The 22404-nt window shown below is 39.1% G+C and overlaps 1 protein-coding gene and 1 pseudogene across 3 annotated transcripts in view; both read left to right on the forward strand.

Moving 5' to 3' along the window:
- The window catches only part of syk (spleen tyrosine kinase), a 64899-nt gene that overhangs the window by 38507 nt on the left and 3988 nt on the right, over nucleotides 1-22404 (forward strand). For 2 of the 3 annotated variants that reach the window (XM_049604044.1, XM_049604042.1), the window contains exons 6-12: nucleotides 3818-3899; nucleotides 4044-4090; nucleotides 8388-8450; nucleotides 11975-12056; nucleotides 13967-14126; nucleotides 19647-19856; nucleotides 21808-21997. In XM_049604044.1, coding sequence (XP_049460001.1) covers nucleotides 3818-3899; nucleotides 4044-4090; nucleotides 8388-8450; nucleotides 11975-12056; nucleotides 13967-14126; nucleotides 19647-19856; nucleotides 21808-21997 — 834 coding nt within the window. The remainder of the gene's footprint in view (nucleotides 1-3817; nucleotides 3900-4043; nucleotides 4091-8387; nucleotides 8451-11974; nucleotides 12057-13966; nucleotides 14127-19646; nucleotides 19857-21807; nucleotides 21998-22404) is intronic. The other variant, XM_049604045.1, reaches the window with a different exon arrangement.
- LOC125905870 (40S ribosomal protein S20-like) lies at nucleotides 14871-19626 on the forward strand (annotated as a pseudogene).

Below are 22404 nucleotides of genomic sequence, written 5' to 3' on the forward strand. Positions count from 1 at the left end.
ATAAAATTGATTGATTGATTGATGATGATTATTGTCACACATGTATACTATCAGATATTAATATATTATTATTCATTCTAATATTACTTTCATTAATGTTGTTGTAAGCTACTGTCATTACCCTCTGTCCTGCATCTCTCTCTGTCTCTCTCTCTTTCTGTCTCATTGTGTCATATGGATTACTGTTAATTTATTATGTTGATCTGTTCTGTACGTCATCTATTGCATGTCTGTCCGTCCTGGAAGAGGGATCCCTCCTCAGTTGCTCTTCCTGAGGTTTCTACCGTTTTTTTTCCCCATTAAAGGGGTTTTTTTGGGGAGTTTTTCCTTATCCACTGTGAGGGTCCAAAGGACAGAGGGATGTCGTATGCTGTAAAGCCCTGCGAGGCAAATTGTGATTTGTGATATTGGGCTTTATAAATAAAATTGATTGTTTGATTGATTGATTGACAGGTGGGCCGTCACACCCCATTCAATGGTGGCAGCAGGTATTGTGTTAAAAGTATGTGGTGGTGGCACAGTTGGGTTTAGGCACCAAAAATACTTGGTTATATTGAGAAAAAGACCATGTTTTTGGTAAAATAACTATGCATATTACATCATAAAGTGATGTAAGTACGTCTTATAATGTGATAGAACAACATAAAGTATGTAAGTACATAGGGTCTCATTCATGAAACGTAAGCAGAATGAATTTGTGTGTAAACTGTTCGCACAGGCAAATTTACATGTATTTCGGCATTCATCAATACGTTAGTAGCTCCGATCATTTCGTGGGCACTAACAAAATCTACACCTACTTCTGACTGCTCGTAGTGCTTGGAATCCTTGGAATGCACATAAATATTGCTTTTAATTATTAGAAATTACAGTTTTAATTTGTATTGTGCTCTGTTATGTTCACAATACACAGATGCTTTTAAAACATGTAAGTTAAACACAACAAAATATTAGAAATATAACACATTTAGCTAAATGAGGTGGCAACGAGTAGATTTGAGTTTCAGATTAGGTTTCTCAAAAATGTGAATGGGTTCGTTAAATCATCTTAATACATTTGTTTTCTACATTTCTGGCATCCCATTCCCACTTGAATCAATCAGGAAAGAGAACTCCACAAATGTATCTTCTGTTTGGGTGGTGAGACTGTGAAACCCACATTACGGACCAAACACTCATCTATCAGTGATGGCTTTCAGAATGTAGAGCGACACTTAATATAGTAAGTACATAACCTGACCTTCTGAATTTGCTGTTGACTGCTCTAGTGGAGGCATGTCACTCTCTCCACCGACAGAGAGATGCTGCAAGCAATACATTGCACCAGACAGCTGCGACTGGGAAGAGCCTCCTCCCGATGTTTTTTTTTTGTGTGTGTGTTGATGGTTATCACAACAGAGGACACATTACCTCCTCCCAGACCTTCGATATATACGGAAGACGAGAATGGCCATGTATTTTTTTTTTTGTGCACTCTTATCTCGTGATAACGACTTATTATTTCGTTATCTCGATATAACAAAGATTGTTTTCTCGTGATAACGAATTAATTATCTCGATATAACAAAGATTGTTTTCCCGTGATAATTGTCAAGTCTGATGATTGCGCACTGGTTAACGTGATCGTCTTGATTTTAGCCTACAAGAGCTGCCGTGGTCCTGCCAGATGCCTCCTGCTGCTGCTGCTGCTGTTATCATTAGTCACACTTTTACTGTTAATGTACACATATGATTATTGTCACATGCTGTATATTTCCAAATAGTCACCCGGTGGCAAATAGCCGGCGGGCACCTAATAGCTGCCAGGGGTGTGACTCCATTTTGCGTATTAAACGCCGGTCCGATTAAACGCCGGGACGATTATTTCCCCGAGTCCTTCTGTCCAAACTAACAAATTTTAAATTTTCTGAACCAGCATTGCTCTGGCTCAAACCCTATCTATCTATTTAACAGACAGCAGTGTGTCAATATTGATGGTGTCAAATCCCCTTACCTTATAGGAGTCCCCCAAGGATCAATCCTGGGACCAATTTTATTCTCCTTGTACATTAATGATTTGCCTAACTCCTGTCAAGATGTAAATTTCCAAATGTATGCAGATGTTGCTGTGATTTTTACTCATGCAAAGAATGTCCAAGATGCCTTCCGTGTCCTCACATCAGCAATGACACATGTTCAGACCTGGCTTACTAAATCTTGCCTTCTACTGAACACCAAGAAAACTGTCTGTATGATGTTCTCTAAATGGCCAATAGAGGCAACACATTCCAATGTATACTTGAATGGGGAGGAGCTTCGTCTTGTTAAAGAATTTAAGTATCTTGGGATTGTCTTAAATCCCACCCTAACCTTTAAGAATCGTGTAAAACAAAGATATCTAACATAATTAAATTGAATGTACAAAATTTCAGGCAGATCAGGACGTCTTTAACAGAGAATGCAGCTAGAATGTACATACATGCTATGATCTTCTCGCATATCGATTATTGTTTTGTCAGTTGGTCATGTTCAGGTACAACAATTCTTAAGCCCATAGAATGGTTTTACAAAAAGTGTTTGATAAAAAAACATACTATTTTCATCATCGTAATATTCTTGCTAAACACAGTTTTTTAAATTTTGATAACTTCAAACACTTCAAAATTGCCTGCCTAATGTACAAGGCGCTACATTGGCTAACACCTCCCCCATTAAATGAATTCATTAAGCTGAGAACAGATAGTGGCTTGTCCAGGGACACCAGGGCCTCTTCCAGGGGGGACTGCGAGGTGCCCTTTAGGCATACAACATTTGGACCTTTGGTGTTATTGGCAGTAAATATTGGAATAGTTTACCTCTTGCGATTAGGGAATGTCCCCGCGCATTACGCTTTTAGAAGCAACTTGAAGAGATGGCTTAAGGCAAATCAGAGATGTGGTCATAACTAACCTGCCTGTAGCCCCCATCCTGCTTTTTCCATTGTTTCCTCGCTTTATGTGTGTGCTATCCAACCAGACCAAACAGATATGTGACCATCATGTTTAATCATGTTAAAGTGAACAATGTGCAATTAATATTAATATCATGGGCAATTGTGCAGTCACTATGGGCAATATGCAGTTAATAACAGCATAAAGCACTGTCTGTCTGTTTGTTGGGAACTATCTCAGGACGTGGTCTGGCTTGTATACCGGGGATGTGCCAGTGACAAGCCAAGCCTGTCCTTGTACACATACAACTTGTATGTAACTCAGTGTAATTGTGCGTACATAAATACATCTATGTATGTTAATTTAAGTGCAATAATACCTGCACACACATTTGTATGTGCTATAGGGCATTGTGCAATATACACTAGCAATTCATAAACCTGTGCTAAGTGCACTTGAGCACTTAGCACATCACACATTAATTTACCACTGAAGCACTTTCAACTGGTCCCCCAATTCTTGGTCTGCTGTGTCTGTATTACTGTTCGCTATATGTTTGTTTATTTGTCACTGTTGTTTTGTTTTTGTCTTTTTATTTTGTTTTTGATTAGTTAAACATCAACCTGCCAAGGGACTGAGGGTGGAAATTACCCATTGGCTACAGTCCTACATATTTACATTATTTACATTTAATGTTCATCAGTATGTATATTGTCCCCCCAGACAGTCTCTCCAAATAACAAAGCTGTCGAAGTTTGTCTTCTGGGGTATCAAGAACATTCTGGCTTCATTCATGTTGATATTACAGTATTTTACAGACTTCATCACATTAGTCTTTTGTAGTTATTGATGCATGTATACAGTCCTGAACATTATGGTGAGTGTGTGAACTTCTGTGTTTATTACAGCTGGTGGAGCACTACTCATACAAACCAGACGGCCTGCTGCGAGTGCTTACAGAGCCCTGTCCACGACCTGACGGAGAAATTGGTAAAAACAGTCACAATTAATGAAACTAGATGAGACTGTCATTCCAAAAGAAGTGAGAAGTGTAGTGCATATGAATTAATATCTAAAAACTAAATGTGTGGGAATATATTCATATCTGATCCACATGTGTCATACGCTCTGTAGGACGACCACTACTTCCACGAGACCATCCTGGACTATCTTCTGCCTTGGTAAGATGTGTGTGTGCATGTGTGCTATCATTAATGCATTTGCATATTTTCATGTTCCTGTGCATACAGTATGTCCAAAAAAACAAAACAAAACAGGAACAAAGTTCCTCCACTCACTTATGTGTCTCACCAAAGGAAATGAGGACGCTGATTTATGTATTGATTGTCATCAGTAGATAAGTGTCTGAAATGGGTTTAACCGATACATCTGGTTGTGATTCTATGTTTTCTGACAATAAAATATAATTGTAGATTGATTATGAATGCGAATTTCATAGACGGAAACATCTGTTCATCTTCCTGCATGTGGACAGCTAATATTTAAACAGTTGGTTCACCAAAGGGCAAAACAACCCTGAACTTTTTCACTTCACTACGGTGGTATTTATTCATGCCGATGGTTTTGGTTTTACTTGTACACATTTTTAGATCTCTGTCTCTGGGATTACTGCATCAACCACAATCTCTCTAAATAGATATATGCATATGTCTGCAGAATCTGTAGGCAACAGGACAAGATTTTGTGATCAGTGTTCTGGTTTCCGTTTGTTGTCTGAGAGGTATTGACCAATTGGTTTTCTCTTTTTAATTTTTTATTTACAAATACAAATGAAAATCAGAAAGACAGTAATAGTTTGTGTCTCTTACAGCAAACAAACAAGTAAGCAACAGTGATAAAAACAAAACAAACATAGACAACAACCAAAAAAAAATGGCAGTTTATGTTGTATGGCCTTATAAAGAAAAGTATACCAGTGGTCCATTCTACAGAGAAGACAAACCAACTTTCTCATACAAACTTCAATGATGTGTGCAGAAACCTTAATCAGAGACAAATTGCAGTGCAGCATGGTACACTAAATCAGTGGTTCCCAACTGGTGGGTCCTTGTCCAAAAGTGGGCCCCACGTCCATTCTGAATGAACCACAAGTGACAAGTTTGAAGAAAAAAAAAAGTACAATGAATTTCTGGCACAGAGCCTTTACTTTGAAGTGTTGTTACCTGCTGTAGAGTGAGTGACTAACGGAAAGCTATATGACAGAGACAGCAAACTAGATCAGTAACATGGCCACACACAAGTATGACGCTGAATACACTGAACTGTGTGGACCTTGAACTAACGATGAAGGAGAAATTTGGACCATGTGGCTGGAGCAGTTGGGAATCATTGCACTAAATTTAACATTTTCAGGCAAGATGAATTTGTATACATTAATAAATGTCACCATAATCATTTGCTAACAAAAGCATCGCTTGAACCAATATTTTCCTCGCACCAAAAGTGTTAATCTAATTTTGTATTGACAACATTGTAACACATATTATTGATGTAAATTGTGAATAAAATAGGACCCAATATGAATTCTTGTGGCACACCATTATGTTTATTCAAAAAGCTGGAAAATATACTATCAAGTTGGACAGTTTGCATTCTTTCATACTATTGAACAGCCTTATATTAACCTGCCTCTGTAACAGAACAGATTGGTCATCTGAGTCAAAAGCTTGAGAAAGATCGAGTCAATTTCATTTCAGTGTCATTTAAAACTTTCATTGTACTGTGTTGTTTGTTTTTCTAAAACCAGACTGGAAATTATTGAGAATGTCATGTCTTCAAAAAAATAAATAAGAAATTATTTAATTGATTAATTATAAGCCCTTCCAAGACCTTAGCTAAAACTGAACGTTTATATATGGGCCTATAATTGTTAGGGTTAGATGAATCTCCACCTTTATTCAAGTTTATTCAGTTCTTTATTCACAACTCAATTCAATCAATCAATTTTATTTATAAAGCCCAATATCACAAATCACAATTTGCCTCACAGGGCTTTACAGCATACGACATCCCTCTGTCCTTTAGACCCTCACAGCGGACAAGGAAAAACTCCCCCAAAAAAACCCTTTAACGGGGAAAAAACCCCTTTAACTGTATAAAAGACAGTGTTGTGCGGACAAATGGAATGATGGGATAACTTACATATCAATAGCGGGGAATGAATTCAGTACATGTATTTGTTAGGGATAAAACACACCTTTATTCTTCCCTAACTGACTGGAGTAGAAACAACAACCTGTAACATCACTTCCTACAGCAATTGGACACTGAGTATTAGCAGCGCATTAATTAGACTGTCAAACCAATCTAATCTGAAAATCTGGTTTGACTTTGACCTACACCAGGTGTTAGCAACCTATATTATCATGAGAGCCATTTTGACCAAAAAATAAATAAAGAAAGAAATATCTGGATCAGCCCAACATAAACTAGCCAATCAACATTACTAATAGGTCTAAATGAACATTCATTAATATGTTTTACCACCAGGTGGCTACTCTGCAGTGGGCTATTTTTTAATATTTGGTATTTTAACTTTGCAACATAGGTGGTGAAAACAAACAAATTTCTCCATGCACTATTTAATCATCTATTTTCCTCTTAGGCTTTTCCATATCCATAGCTCCATAGCTAGCCTGGCTATAGGGACACTCAAGACGAGCCAAAGCTAATGAGGCTCAGCGTAATTTTGAGGAAAAAGCGCCAGGCTGTAGATCTATGATGCACATTTTAATTGATGCAATGTTAAAACTTATTTTTTTTATTTGGTGTTTATGCTGCATGTTTGTACAACTGGAGAATGTAAAAATCAGTTTATGATAAAGTAAAAAGGATAAAGGAAATTAAAGTGTTAATAAAAAATTGTTATACATTTGCATATAATTTTTTGTCATAGGCCACGATGAACCACTTGAGATTGACTTTAAAGCCACAGGTTGCCTGCCCCTGCCTTAAATATATCTAATATGTCATCACTACTGTCTAATGCCATGCTCTGTTTATTCACACTTAAATTGTTATTTTATTAGAGCATTTATCAGCAAGAGATGGTTATTGCCTCAAGCGAGGGAGCTGAAGTATCTTGGGGTCTTGTTCACGAGTGAGGATAAAATGGAGAGTGAGATAGATCAGCGGTTTGGTGCGGCATTTGCAGTGATGTGGGTGCTGCACTGGACTAAAGTGGTGAAGAGGGAGCTCAGCCAGGAGGTGAAGCTTTTGATTTACTGGTCGATCTTCGTCCCGACCCTCACCTATGGCCATGAGCTTTGGGAAGTGACTGAAAGAATGAGTGCGTGGATAGAAGCAGCTGAATTGAGTTTCCTCTGTGGGGTTGTTGGGCGCAACCTTAGAGATAGGGTGAGGAGGTCAGACATCCAGAGGGAGCTCGGAGTTGGGCTGCTGCTCCTTTGCATCGAAAGGGGTCAGTTGAGGAGGTTCCCTGGGCACCTGCTGTTAGAGGTGTTCCAGGCACATCCAACTGGTGGGAGGCCACGGGGCAGACCCAGAACACACTGGAGAAATATCATATTTCATCTGGCCTGGGAACGCCCCAGGATCCCCCAGGAGGTGCTGGAAAGCTTCGTTGGGGAGAGGGACATCTGGGGTGCTTTGCTTGGCCTGCTGCCCCCGCAACCCAGCCTAAGCAGATGAAAATGGATGGTTGGGTGGATTTATTAAGAACACAAAAATACAAATTAGTCATTCATGATTTATTAATATGACAACAAGAATTACCCATTTGAGCACCCAAATTATTAGTTTAAGAGCATGAATGAAATAATGTGTCTGTATTTCCCTGTAGGGAAAAGAATTGGTTATTTTTTTCCCGCCTTGCTCCATAGAATACAGTGGAATGAATGGAATTTTGTGCGGTGCTCAAAGCACTGAAAAAAGTCAATAAATAAATACATTAGATAATATAGACATTCAGCAGCAACATCTCTTTCAAGAAACCCTGACACTCTGGATAATCTCTCAACAGGTTTCAGTGGAACTACTTTCGACTCTGTTTCTGGGAAGAGATGTTGCTGTTGAAGTTATTTTTGTAGTACAGTATCACAGGATCATTCACCAACACTGAATTGGGACAACGGCAGAAATCTCAAAGACAGATATTTTAGAAACCAGGGCCAATAATCTGTTTACATGAATAAGACCACAAGAGGGAGAGCAGAAAATACATTTTTCCATAATTTGGGTGAACCAACTCTGTTGTTTTTGTCTTCCTCCTGACAGGAATACTGCACAGTATCATGAACATGGAAATGTTATATACTGTATGAACTGTGTCTCTCTTGTAGTTTACAGTTGAATGAGTCAGTAAGATGAGACATAGTCTTGGTACATCCTTGTTTGCTAATCTTTCCCTTAAATCTGTTTCTACTGTAATGATCACATGCATGACCATAACATTACCAGGTTGCCCTCTGATAACCTCTCTGACATTTTGGATTTTAGCACAATGCGGCAGGTGGAATTCTCTCCAGACTCAGAACTGTTCCCATACCTGGCCTGAAAAAGGTGCACTAACACTCCTCAGAAACCTGTTGGTCCCTGTAGTATGCAACCTTTTTTAACCCTTTCCTGCGTGTGACTGCTTCAGTGTGGATGCTACTAACATACCACAGTTTCTCCTGCTCTCTCTCTCTCTCTCTCTCTCTCTCTCTCTCTCTCTCTTTTTATCACGTCCCTTCTCCATCTCCCAGACCAGAACAGATAGTTTCACAACTAGAGCTGACTGAACACAGTAACTTACTTTTAGCCTGTGTGACATCATAATAGTTGGCCTACTTGTGATTATAATCTGACACCATCCAGAGGTTACTTACTGCAACTACAGTCTGAAGCACAGCCTGAAGTCCTGTGCTGTTTCCTGTTCAGTATCTCCCTCTGTCTGTTTGTGCATGTCAACACCAAATGCATCATAATGGGTCCACATCTCTGTCCTTTTGTAAAAGCTCCTCAACATGTTCTTTTGACCAAATTGGGAGGCTCAACTACTGCATCATTTTAAGAAGACCTCTATATTCCAATATCCACCGTTCACTGGTCACTGTTTTAGTTGAGTTTGATCAGAAAAAGTTTTTTGTACGGATTCTGTAATTTCTTAATAATTTTCAAGGGAATTTCTTGTAACTTAATCTAACCTGAAGCTAATTATAGGGAAAAAAGAGACAAGTTTCAATGCTAATGCTGTGGGGTTTAGGATGGTAAAGTCAGTCTTTGGTCCAGACTATATATCTCAACTATTGGATGGATAGTTATGGAATTTGGTCCATGTATCCATGGTGCCCGGAAGATGAATCCTAATAACTTTCCTCTTATCCTCTGATCTGCCAACAGCAGGTCAACATTTTAACTTACCCAGTGATATTGCTTTTTCATCTTCAAGATGAAATAGTAGTTTAGCTTTAAAATTTAAACAAAAATCTCACTCAAATAAAATATGTGCATCCCTTAGATTGGATTGCCAGCATAAACAACTAAACTGCCACCTACGGCTAGCTGTTCTGCTCCGTTTGTGGGCAAGTTTCATTTACAAAACTCTAAATGAGGAGGAAAAAGAAGAATTTCACACTGCAGAGCTTCGGGTCCTGCTGTCCAAAAATAGCATCTTAGCAGTAGTACTAGGGGACCTTAAACAATTACATTATTGATAATCTACCAAAAACCTATCATCAGAGCAGAGTGCTGTGACAGGAATGAAGAGTTGGCACGAAGTTTGATACTAAACCATGTCTTTCTAAAGCAAACAATCCATGACTTAGGCCCCGATCCCATATAGTTCCGAGGACTGAAGGGTCTTAAAGAAATAGTTTATTTTGGTAAATATGCTTTTTTGTTCTTTCTGAGAGTGAGATATTCAGATGGATAAAGTACAGATCTTAAGTCAAGATGTGGTTAGCCAAGCACAAACACTACAGGGGAAAACAGCTAGCCTAAGGCCCTGATCACACAGGAAGCATTTTAGCAGCTGGAGGTGGCTTTTTATAATAGTTTTTAATGAGAATGAAGGTTTTTGCTTGCCGTTTTTGTGTTACTATGCACCCCATGTTTCTGCGCTCTTAGCCCCTGGTGTTTTTGCTGGAGCGCTCTGAACTCATCGAGTTGAAAAAACTTCAACTCCAAGCTGAAAGGCACCTCATGTCATCTCCTTGTTTTTATTCATTGTCCAGTTGGGTGATTTGAGAGGTGAACCTTCACTTTACTTAAAGGTCAGGTCTATAATGCATTATGAGCACATTCATAAGACATCATAACACATTTATAAGGCTTTATAAACGTTCTTACAAATGTTAATAATCATGTATGACAACTTATAACAAGGTTTATAAAGTATTATAAGTGGTTACATAATGCATTATTTTGAAATTCAGCATTCATAATGCTTTATACTTCCATGCCAAAGTGACGACAGTGTTTGAAAGAAGAATCTGAAGTACTGACATTATTCCGTTTCAGAAATTAAGCATTTATTATATGTCAGAGCAGTTCTTTGAGTCTTTATAACTGGCTAAAGTTATGATAGTTATAATGTGCTATGTAACCCAGTACTTCAAATTCTTCTTTCAAACACTGACTCACATTACCTGTGCCCAACAAACTATTTGCTGACAGCCTCTCACCCCCACCCAGAGCTACAGCAAGTACCCTCTGTCTGTCCATTTTAGGAACTAGCTACTACTGTGAAATAAATAATATACAAAAATAAATAAATAATAAAAACAGTAGATTGATTACACAAGAAGGTTGGGTAAGGAGGTGATGGGGTGGTTGCCTGGCAACATTTAAAACTTTTTTTTTTAAAGAGGCAGTGCGGGGCACCTTATGTTTTGCAACCTGCAAAACACTTTCTGAATGATCAGGGCCTTAGATGGGAGGCAGTCAAGTCACCATGATAGTCACAGAGATAGATGATCACAGTAGGTGAGGTTACACTGTCGAGTGTGACAGTTGGTGTTCGAGACAGCCATTTGCACAAAGACTCTATCAAACTTATGGAGGGAGATTTTTGTCAGAACGTTAATCTATAAATTGCAGTGCCAAAACATGACAATAAAATCATAAAATCTAAAAATAAATTTAAAAAAAAATTGTCAGGAGACTGAAGGCTAACAGTGGACTGTGGGATATTGACAGTCTCCAAAGATCTGTTGGTTGCATCCTTTAGGGCAAGAAAATGGGACATTTCTTGGAGGAGTGGTTTTATCAGCCTGTTATGATGGATTGCATCTTGAAATGTGTTATTGAAAAGAGGGGCCCCTGAAATGAATTCTGCTTCAGACTTTGTTCAGTTTTAGCTTTTTGCACGTTATGCCTTGCTTTGTTTTTTGAATTAAGCATTTCCAACTGTTGTAAAAATGCAGTTGCTGAAATGTGCAATAGGATAATCTTATAATAGTTTTTACATTCTTGTCACTGATGCTAGAGATTTAAAAAGACTTTCTTGTGTGTGAACCTGCTTTGGTATGTTGGCATATTTTTTAAAGCAAGGGTGTGGTACAAGTTAACAAATCATTCAAATCAAGCTGTTATTATATGGTCTGAGGACCGTTAAGGCAATAAATTAGGCTAGTTATTAAACTTGTTCCATACCCCTTCTTTGAATGCATATGAATGAACATGTTAATCCCATGCATTTACTCTCTTCCTCTCAATCCTTTGTATGGACACAGTGTATTATAGTGACATTGACTGGTAGCTGAAATACTGCAGATGAATGGAAACTTATTCCAGAAACTTAAATGTAACAGGTAGATGTAACTTTTCTTACATAATTTGATTGGGAAATGTCTTTCATTTCAAAACTTTTTCTCCACTTCTCCCTCTTTAGTGAACCAAAACATTAAGAGAGCAAGTCTATCACTATAATACAGGTCCTATATAAAGAATGGCACCCTGCTGCAGAAGAGAAACATTGTACTGTTACTGGATTAATTCACTCATTACAGATTACATGTCAGCAGTACACCATGTATATGCTTTATGTGTTTTTACTCTGTGTGTCCTCTCAAACATTGTCCTCTCTGATAAACTGGAAACAGAACCGCGGATCCCGACACAACACCATGGATAATCTCAATCCGTATGAGACCAGGGTGCCCGGTAATCAGGCAGCCAGCAAAGGTAAGTTATAAATATACATGTGTAAGTGCACTTTGTATTCATAAGAAAGTGGAATATGCTGTTGTTCAGTTGTGATTACTAACTGGCTGGTACATTAGCACTATCTTCTCTGCACACTTTTTTAAGTATCTGCTATTACTTGAGATTTCTCTAGAAATGTACAGATACTTAGTCTCCTCCCCAAACAGCCTTCCAATGAAGGGTCAGCCCATGCTAATTAAAAAGCACATTGTTATAGTTATCTGATTCCTGAGGTTTCAGTGCATCGCTGACGACAGCGACAGCGAAACCATAGAGCCACCACAGCACTCGGTAAGTTTGTTTTCTAACTCACGTAGCATATGTTCCTTATGTTAGTATGTAAGCTATATGAAACTAGCGAATGTTAGCCCAGTAGAGATTTGCTACTAGCATCAATGTACTTCACGCATAGTGCATTTGTTTTATTTTTGACAAAAACTAGCTAGCTAACATTAGCTAGTTTCATATAGCTTACATGCTAACATAAGGAAAATATGCTATGCCAGTTAGAAAACAAACTTACCAAGTGCTGTGGTGGCTCTATGGTGGATAATGTCGCTATCGCTGTCGCCAAGGATGCATTGCTGAAATTCAGATGGGACACTAAAAACTCAAAGTTCACGTCAAATAAGATTTCCCCAAACATGGTTTCTGTTAGCCTGAGTGTCAGGCTAACAAGGGGGAGGGAATTTGATTTTTCCCTAACCAATCAGTAGAGATCAACGACTCACCCAGAATCTGACGTCATTAGTATCCATGCCTCGGGGGTGCCGAAAACAAGCGAGCATTGCCTGTTTAAAATGTCTCCGTCGTCGTGCACGCCCAGCTGCATCGCCGTTAAATCCAGGTTAGCAGCTTCCTTAATTTGGTCCTCCATTAACGCGAGTAGTGGCGAAATACCTCGATAGCATCGTTAATGTGGTCTGTAGGATCTGTAGCGGTGGCCATTGTTGCTATCCTCACCAGTTACCCACCGGCGTACAGCTTGACATCAGCGTGGTGCTGACTGGCTAATCGCTAGACCCCCAGCGTTCATTGGCCCGTCCATCGTTTGGACGAGATAAATCGCAAATTCATTGAAGTATGCCAGACCAGAGATGCAAGCCTACTCAGTTGAGTGGGCAGTGTCTATGGTCTGGAACCAGGCTAGGTTTCTGTCATTTTAGGTAGTTCTTATCACGCTGATGTATGTTCAAGTGTCCATTTTCTGTGTTTAGTTTGGTTTTAATCTGTTAATAGATGCTATAAACACAGTCTGACCACCCCGGGCTTTTATTTTGGTACTTCCAGTGACCGGCAGTGTGCATTTGAATATTAGCTAAATATTTAGTTTCACCAAGCACATTTAGATTTAACATTTATATTTATATTCTACATTTAGATTTAACATTTAGATTTAGATTCAGATTTAGATTTAACATTTAGATTTAACATTTAACATTTAGATTTAAATCAAACATTTAGATTTAGATTTAACACTTAGGTTTAACATTTCATATTTAGATTTAACTGTGACATTATATTTACTGTAACATATTTCAAATGTGGTAAAAAGTGACTTTAAAAAATTCACACCACTTTTTTAAACATTGTTTGAAGCTAAATGTGGCAAAATGTTGCTGTTAATTTCAGTGTAAGCCACTTTACAAACGGCATCCCATATAAATAAGCCTGTGTGGACAAAATCTTTATTGTCAAAAGTGAGCAAAACTTTAAATCAACAAAACAGATCTCTTACAAAAAAATGTGCTACAGTGAGATGTCACAAAAGATACAAGCTGCCTACTGCAACAAAGAGCAAGATACACTGGACTCATTGCTGTCTCTCAGCTGATATCCATGCCTCAACTAGACATTCCTCTAATGTGACCTGGTCATTTCTTCATCAGAGGCCATGCCAATGGACACAGAGGTATATGAGAGTCCATACGCAGACCCAGATGAACTGAGGAGCTCCACAGTGGATCGCAGCCAGCTCTACTTGGAGGATGGAGAACTGGGCTCTGGGAACTTTGGTACAGTCATGAAGGGCATCTACAAGATGAGAAAGTAAGCTAAATTACATCACATTACACCTACATACAAACAACACCACATCTCTAATTTAAACATCCAGTATGCAAGTAATTAAAACTACATTAAAGAAAAAAGAAAATTCCTGCAATTTAAAATGCAACTGGCACAATCTCCCAAAGATCCTGAAATAAAATATCCGAGTTCCAGCTATCCAAAGTCTCCACTCTATACATCTCAAAATGCAATGTATCATAGTCTCATTCGCAGTGTTCATTTTGACAGCTGTTTTAGATTTAGTCTAGGACTTGAGACGAAAATGCTTATTAGTTTTAGTCACATTTTAGTCATTTTTATCCTTCATAGTTTTAGTAGATGAAAATTCAAATTGTTTTAGTGAACTTTTAGTCATTATGTTTTTCTATATGTTTTTCTTTTCTTTTTTTTTATCTTGAAACTAATTCAATGAGGCTAATTCATGTATCAGAAATTAGAGTCAAGGTGACAGGTTGTATAAAAATTTAATTTAGACAGTTTTTTCTACAATTAAAAATAATTTCTATACACTTACAAACTGTCAATTTCTCCAACAGTTTTTGAGGTTGCCATTTTTTTGAGGTTTAAGGGGTGATTTACGAGCACACTGATCATCATTTGAAAAGCTCAGCATCTCTCTATTTATGCTCTCAAACACTTTGACACCACAAATAACTAATCTGAGACAACTGGGATTTGTACCCAGGTTCATTGTAAACTCTGATTTGTCCATCTCATTGTAAAGAAGCTTTCTTAATCTGCAACATGTTAGTCTGGAGGTTTAAACTTGTGTCCTCACAGAGTTGGTGATAAAAACTGAATTTACATCTCTGTCAGAGAAAACTGATCTGAGTTCAGACTGTTTACTTAAAGCTCAGCTACACTAACAGATAACTGAGCCTCCTACCTGCCTGTCAAACAGCATCAACCCATAAATCTTCTCAAGTCCGGACTGAGTTGGGTCCTGCAGGGATCAGATGTAAAGTCCGGCATTCAGTGGCTAACAAACGGAGCTAACTGCTAACAGGCACCGCTGCAACTAACAAACTCCACAGATCCATACAGCAGCTCCACCATCCACAGTCAGTCACACACAGCTGATTATTTACTGCTGAATTACAGCTCACAACTCGCACCAATGGCTGACACTGCTCCGGTGTGAGGGTTTTTGCTGGCTACCGAAACATCCTGGAGCTGACTATTTACGGGAGTTTACCAGCCTGTAGCTCATGTTGCATTTGAAGATAATTGCAAGCACGGCCATTCTCAGCTTTCTATGATTGATAGTCCTCCACAAACATTTTCATCACGTCTCGTCTCACCAACAAAAATGAAACATAGATTTCTACTTAGATTTCATCAAGATCTATTTTAGCCTGGCATCGTCTCATTTTCATCATGGAAAAAAGGTTGTTGACAAAAAAAATTTGACATAGTTTTTAATAACATTGCTCATCAGATGCACAAAGACATCTAACACAATGCAAGAGCCCTTTGTCTTCGCTTGGATTTAAACAAGGAACTGAACTAGGATGTCTATTACCACCCTATCTATTCACTGTATTAATTAAACCTCTTGTAGCTTCCAACAGACAAAACCTAGATTTATCTGATATTACAACATCATCATAGTATGACAATATGCAGATGATATCTTCTGAATAAGTCAGTCAGGAATAATCAAAATGGCCTTCAAGGACACTGGCAAGGGACCTGTTGAGACTGAGGACGCCATTCACCGCATCCACATCACCCTCAACAGCTACAGTGTCAAATCTCTGGGGAAAGTCTGTGCAGACTTGATCTGTGGGGGTAAGGAGAAGAACCTAAAGGTGAAGGGACCCGTCCACATGCCTACCAAAACTCTGTCCATCACCACCAGAAGAACTCCCTGTGGTGAAGGATCCAAAACCTGGGGTCGCTTCCAGATGAGGATCCACAAGCGCCTGATTGCCTGCGCCTGCACAACCCATCTGAAATTGTCAAGCAGATAACCTCAATCAGCATCATACCAGGCGCTGAGGTTGAAGTTACTATCACAGACGCACAAACAGTGCTGATGATTCAATAAAGAAGTTAATAAGACAAAAAAAGAAGTGCAATATAGGATCTTTTAACAGCCAATAACAAACTGATAAGATGGCCCACTTTTCCTGTATCCGTATCATAGGGTTTTGCTACTGCCCCGCCCCTTTAGGAGACTAGTGGCAGCTCTGAGTCCACTGAAATGGCGTTTTTTTTTTTTTTTTTTCAGACAGATAAATGAGGGGAAAATTAACTTTGTTCAAGACATGTCTCTGTTTCAGCAACATAGTCTCGCAAGATCTGATAACAACTGATGTGAACTTACACTTGTTTGATATCAGACATAAATAAGGAGCAAACATTACAGTTGTACTGTACATAGTGTTGTATTGTTTTGAATCTGATTTCATCCATCCACGCAACGTCTACTATGCTTCCAAATGAGGTGGTGGTATACAGGGGAGAAGTGACTACGGACCAGAAGTGTTTACCATTTCGTACCATTGGTGCAGCTTATAATGCATAATTCTTTGTTACAGAGTATCTTTGCCAATAAGAAAACAAAAAAACAAAGCCTGTTTAGATTTTTATATATAGGTACCTGACTATTTTTAAGACATCTGATAGACTTTAAAAATTCTGAACCTTTCCTTTAAGCACCCTTTACATCCATATCTCATCTGACATGAAGAAACTTGACAAATTCAGCGTTGTCCTACATCAGACTGCCAAAGACAACATAGCTAACACACTGTAGATAGATGGGGAAGATTTCTTATGCCCTTATTGGCCAAATTTTACAAGATCTCTCCAGTCTGCCCTTTCCTTGACAACTCAAGCAACTTTTCCGCTTGTACCTTTAACCTCTTGCACTCCACCCCCATTTTTTTGCGAAAACACCTAAAATGACATACCCAAATTAAAATGACTGTAGCCTCTGAACTGCTCTGACTACATGCATGCATGAGGTCTTGCCAGAAAGCAAACTCTCTGAAGTTTCTTGTGAAAGTGTTAGAAACACTCTAGGTGATACAGAGACAGAGTAATGGGCCTCTGAAGTCAGTAAAAAGATGAAGATATTGCCTAAAATAAAATAAAAAATGTTTTTCAGGATGAATAACTGTCTGTGGCTTCATCTGAGCAGGTAAATGGCACTGTGGGGCTGTAGGCACACTATCAATGAACATTTGTTTCAAGTTTGAACAAAATTGCTCAAAGTATGACCATTCTACAGTGTTTTTTCCTTGAAAAGATCCAGGCGGAGCTCCAAATGACAGAGCGCTCACTCCGCTTCAAAACAGTACTGTCAGTGATCAAACAACACTCAGCCAGCTTCAGACATCGTACCTTATTGAAATCAGGTGTGATTATGATAGCTGATGTTGTTTATGACAGAAACACCATAAAATATCACCAAATAAAGCCATATGAAACGTGAAAGTTGTGATCCCACTTTCTAGGTGGTATATCTCAGCCAAAAATAGTGGTAGGAGTGAGATCTGATCTTTTATAAACCAGTTATGTATTCCCCGTAATCCTTTAACTTTTCCCCTCGAAAACGGCATAACATGGCTTGTCACCACTCATCGCGATTATGGACTTTGTGTATTTAGGCTGCTCTGGTGCGAAAACCATACGGAATATAAGGTTTGATGACATAGTGCGCCTGTGCGATCCCATTTAACAGAGGAGGGAGGGAGCACGGACGCCGGCGTCCGAATGGAGTTAAAGAGGCCACTGTAAAGGAGACTGTAAAAAAGAAGACAGAATGGAAATAAAGTATACATTTCGTACTGGATAATTCAATCCATGCTACACTACTGCCCCCCATTTTCTCATCATGGTTTCTCCTCAACAAGAACAAGGAGTACCCTAGTTCTCCACTGCAGTTTGCCTATCAGGAGCACATGGCAGTGGAAGATGCAGTTCTTTACAGGCTGCATCGGGCCTACACCTACTTGGAGGAGCCAGGATGTTGTGTGAGGATCATTTTCCTTGACTTTTAAAATGCATTTAATACTATTCAGCACCCCATACTGAGAGACCAGTTGGAGGGGATGGCAGTAGATCACTTCCTGATCTCCTGGAAAACAGACTTCTTGATAGAGGCCTCAGTATGTCAGGCTTGGAATTTGTGTTTCTGGAATGGTCAGGAGAAGCACAAGTGCTCTACTGGTAACTGTTATAGCACCGTTCCTGCAGCGGTGGAGAGGGGCACATTAAACAAACTGAAAGCTATAATGGACAATAGCAGACACCCTCTCCACAGCAGGAACTGCCCATTGGTCCGACAGCCCATTGGTCCGACAGCCCATTGGTCCGACCATATTAAACCCATTGTTCCGAGGTCTGTTTCGAAATCATCATGATGCCCTGTGGTTAAGGTCTGGTTAGGTAGAAAAACCACTTGGTTAGGGTCAGGAAAAGATCATGGTGTGGGTTAAAAATTATGTTTGTCACTTTCTTTTTCATTTTAACTTAAAATGAAAAAGAAAGTGGCAAACACATAAGCTGTGAGCTTGCTTCGCCTCAAGCCTTTCCCAGCTGACCTAGAGCTGGTCGCAGCGCACCATCAAGGCAGAAATACGCCTTATTTATTTAATTTCTATTTACGCACTTGTTTTAACTAGTTGTATTTTATGTTTAATTCAATACCAACTTTGTTATTGTTAATGAGGGGAAGTGTGGTAGTTGTTTTTTGTCTTTTATGAACTGCTGGACAGCTGAATTTCCCTTTGGGGATGATTAAAGTTCTATTCTATTCTATTCTATTCTATTCTATTCTATTCTATTCTATTCTACACGCACTGCCCTCAAAATCATTAGACTTCCAACCTTCAACCCCTCAGATCTCAATACCAGAGCCATCACCTAAATGTGACCCACCACAGCAAATGACACTGGGCACCCCCTAAGCAGAATTTTCAAACTACTTCCATCTGCTCCCAGATACAGGAAAAGACATGTTTTGTCCTAAAAGTTTGAGTAAAATGTGAAAGTTTTGTCCTTTTCAGTTCCTTAGTCTGCTTTTTATCTATCTAATTCACAAAGAGAACATTTGATTTAAAAACAAACCAAACTAACTACACAGGACAAGCTAAAAGTATACTGTACCTAAACTTTTTTATCTTGAGAGCTGATTCCTCTTCCTGTTTCATCCATTGTACCTCTCTCTTCCTAAATACTCCACAGTTTAAATACTGTAATAGACTCCAAAATATAAACCTGTTTAAATTTGGATCACAACTATTATCGTGCTTTTACACTCTGTATTTATAGTATAGATGTATAGACTCAGTTTGTGTGCTTGTCTACCCTGAATACATTCTAAGCCCTGTTCTGTGTCACTGATTAACTGTTGATTCTTTTTTGAGTTGTCTACAAGATGTGGCTTATGGGCCTAGAGTCAAAATGTGTGGAAAGTGTATCTGTGGTGAGCATCAGTGCAAACCAAGTGGCACAGTCCTCCTAATGCTAACCTTCCTTATGTGTTAGGATAGAGAAGCCAGTTGCAGTCAAAATCCTGAAGAATGATGATAACAACCAATCAGTACATGAGGAAATGCTACGAGAAGCCAATGTCATGCAGCAGCTGGACAATCCTTATATTGTGCGGATGATCGGTATCTGTGAGGCAGAGAGCCTAATGCTGGTTATGGAGTTGGCCGAGCTGGGACCACTTAACAAGTTCCTGCAGAAAAACAAGTATGTACTCCAACTGTATCCTGATCATTCCCTCAAACCAGGTATTCTACTGGCATTACTTATTTCATATTAATACTGGGGACATAGTGAAACACACCTGTTTGAAATTAGATTTTCATAAATAGTGGCCTTTGGCAGTATATTTCTGTTCCTAGCGGCCAAGGACATGATTTCCTCTGCAGACATGCGGACGTGCCTCCACGCTAGGTCAAAGGTCAAGGTCACTGTGACCTCACAAAACACAATTTTGGCCATAAATTTATTTCACTAATTCTGACAAAGTTCACACAAATGTCTGTCCTTATAATGAATGACATTATTCATCATTATGTATCAGGACTCACTCAGGGCTAGGGAGTTGACAGTGCAGAGATTTACATAGCAATTCCAAGTTTTTTTCTTGTACAGCCATTATTTAAAATGCTGGCTAATTAATTTCATTATAATTTGATGACTTTGTGTCCTCAAAAAAACTGTCCTACTCATATATTTATGCATAGGCTGAACCCCGGGCCAGGCACATTCAAACTGTGTTCCTCCAAAATATTAAACTGAAATGAAACTTTGTTAACTTGTAATCGTAGCTATGGTAGTTTGAAATTCAAAGAAACTGCAAATGGCAGCAGCCTCCAATGTTTCTAATCCAACAATGTTGCTGGAAATACAGTGGCTTAGCTGATGAGCACACTTGCGTTCAAAACAGGTGCTCCTGTCTCCTCCAATAGTTCCCGGGAGGGACAGGGGGGATTAATTAATTAATAATTTTTGAACAATGCAGTAGTATTTATTGAAAGCACAATGTAAGCGGTGCTCATTATAATCACGCAATAATGTGCTATTTAAATCTTAAAAGATTTAGTCCCCCCCTCCCATTCCTATAGTGGTATATCCCACACTCTTTCCAACGGGTGGGGCTGCTTGGCAGCAGCAGCAGTGTGTGGCTGGAACTGCTGTCCACATCGCGCATCGCAGGGTAAGATGTTCACTCACACAGACACAGTTTAACAAGCCCCAGGCCCACGCTGATAATATAAAGTGTCTGCAACATTTCTCCTGCATTGTTCAAAAGCCTACTCAATTATGAGTGCTGCTAAGCTAAAAGCTATTGATTAAGCTCAGAGTTTAGTGATAGAGAGGACAGGAGAGAAAGAAGAGGGAGAGGACAGGACAAGAGCAGTCAGTGGTGGAGCGGCTTGTAGCTAATGGGTACCTGTCTGTAGGCTCTCCACCTGTCAGTGAGACAAACATGAGAGACGTGCAGTCTAACCGCGGTCATTACGCGCGACTATTACACACGGTTGTGGCGGCTCGTAGCTATGGGTACCTGTCTGTAGGCTCTCCACCTGTCAGTGAGACAAACATGAAACACGTGCAGTTTAACTGACGAGGAGCGGTCATTACGCGCGACTATTACGCGCGGTTGTGAGGTGCGCAGCGGCAGATCTCACAGCACACTGTTTATAAACCAGTTTACCAGTTTAATTGCAGGAAATGTTCAGTTGTTAAGCCGTTTCTCATAAGTATAGATATTCACTCTGCCTGTTGGAGAGATAGAGAGAAGATTAAAGTGTCAAACTGCGGTAAAAGATGCTGTATAAAAGACAGGCTACAACTTTTTTTCCTTGTCCCCCCCCCTGGAATTATTCTCTAAAATTTTACTGTTTATTGTCCCCCCCAACTATGAAATGGGATTTTCGCCCCTGCGTGCAACTCAGGTGTATTGGTAATTATAAATGACCTGTAGGTGTAAATGTGCTGGTCTTTCTACATGTATTTATTAGACCTGTGCTAAAATGAAAAATGTAGTATTCGATCAAAGATTTAGTTCATTTTAAGAAGGTGGTGAAGCAGAAATTTAAAATATAATTAAAAAGTATCCACACTTTTATGTGACACATCTATACATGTATATCGCACTTTTACAATTAAACTAACAATTGATTATCTACAGGCAAACAACCATAAAGAACATCACAGAGCTGGTCCACCAGGTGTCTATGGGGATGAAATACCTGGAGGAGCATAACTTTGTCCACAGGGACCTGGCTGCCAGGAACGTACTTCTGGTCACGCAGCACTATGCCAAGATCAGCGACTTTGGCCTCTCCAAAGCTGTTGCTGAGGAGCAAAACTACTACAAGGTAACTGCTGACACAGTGATGGATACAGCATATTTGTTGTAGATCAAGCATGAAGCCCATCCAGGCACATGGCACATGCATGGGTGCATATTCTGTGGCTTCTTTGCGGTTTATAACAGTGACATGGTGGGGTGGGGCAATATGGCTAAAAAATATCCCAACATTTAATCCTTGATGAAATGGTTTTATAAAAGGATTTTCTTTTAAATTTAATTGATATAAGCCAGCATTATAGTATAAACGAGTACAAACAAGTTTGTGATGCATTGCAACATACTGCTCTTTGTGACCAACACTAAAGTCATCAAAGCAAATTTTTAATAATCAAAACAGCTAATATTATTATTATATTTCCCAATGTTCCCTTATTCCAGAATTATAGCTACTGGCATGTTCGTGAATAACTG

This window comes from Epinephelus fuscoguttatus, linkage group LG18 (assembly GCF_011397635.1).
Source record: "Epinephelus fuscoguttatus linkage group LG18, E.fuscoguttatus.final_Chr_v1".
NCBI classification, from domain to species: domain Eukaryota; kingdom Metazoa; phylum Chordata; class Actinopteri; order Perciformes; family Serranidae; genus Epinephelus; species Epinephelus fuscoguttatus.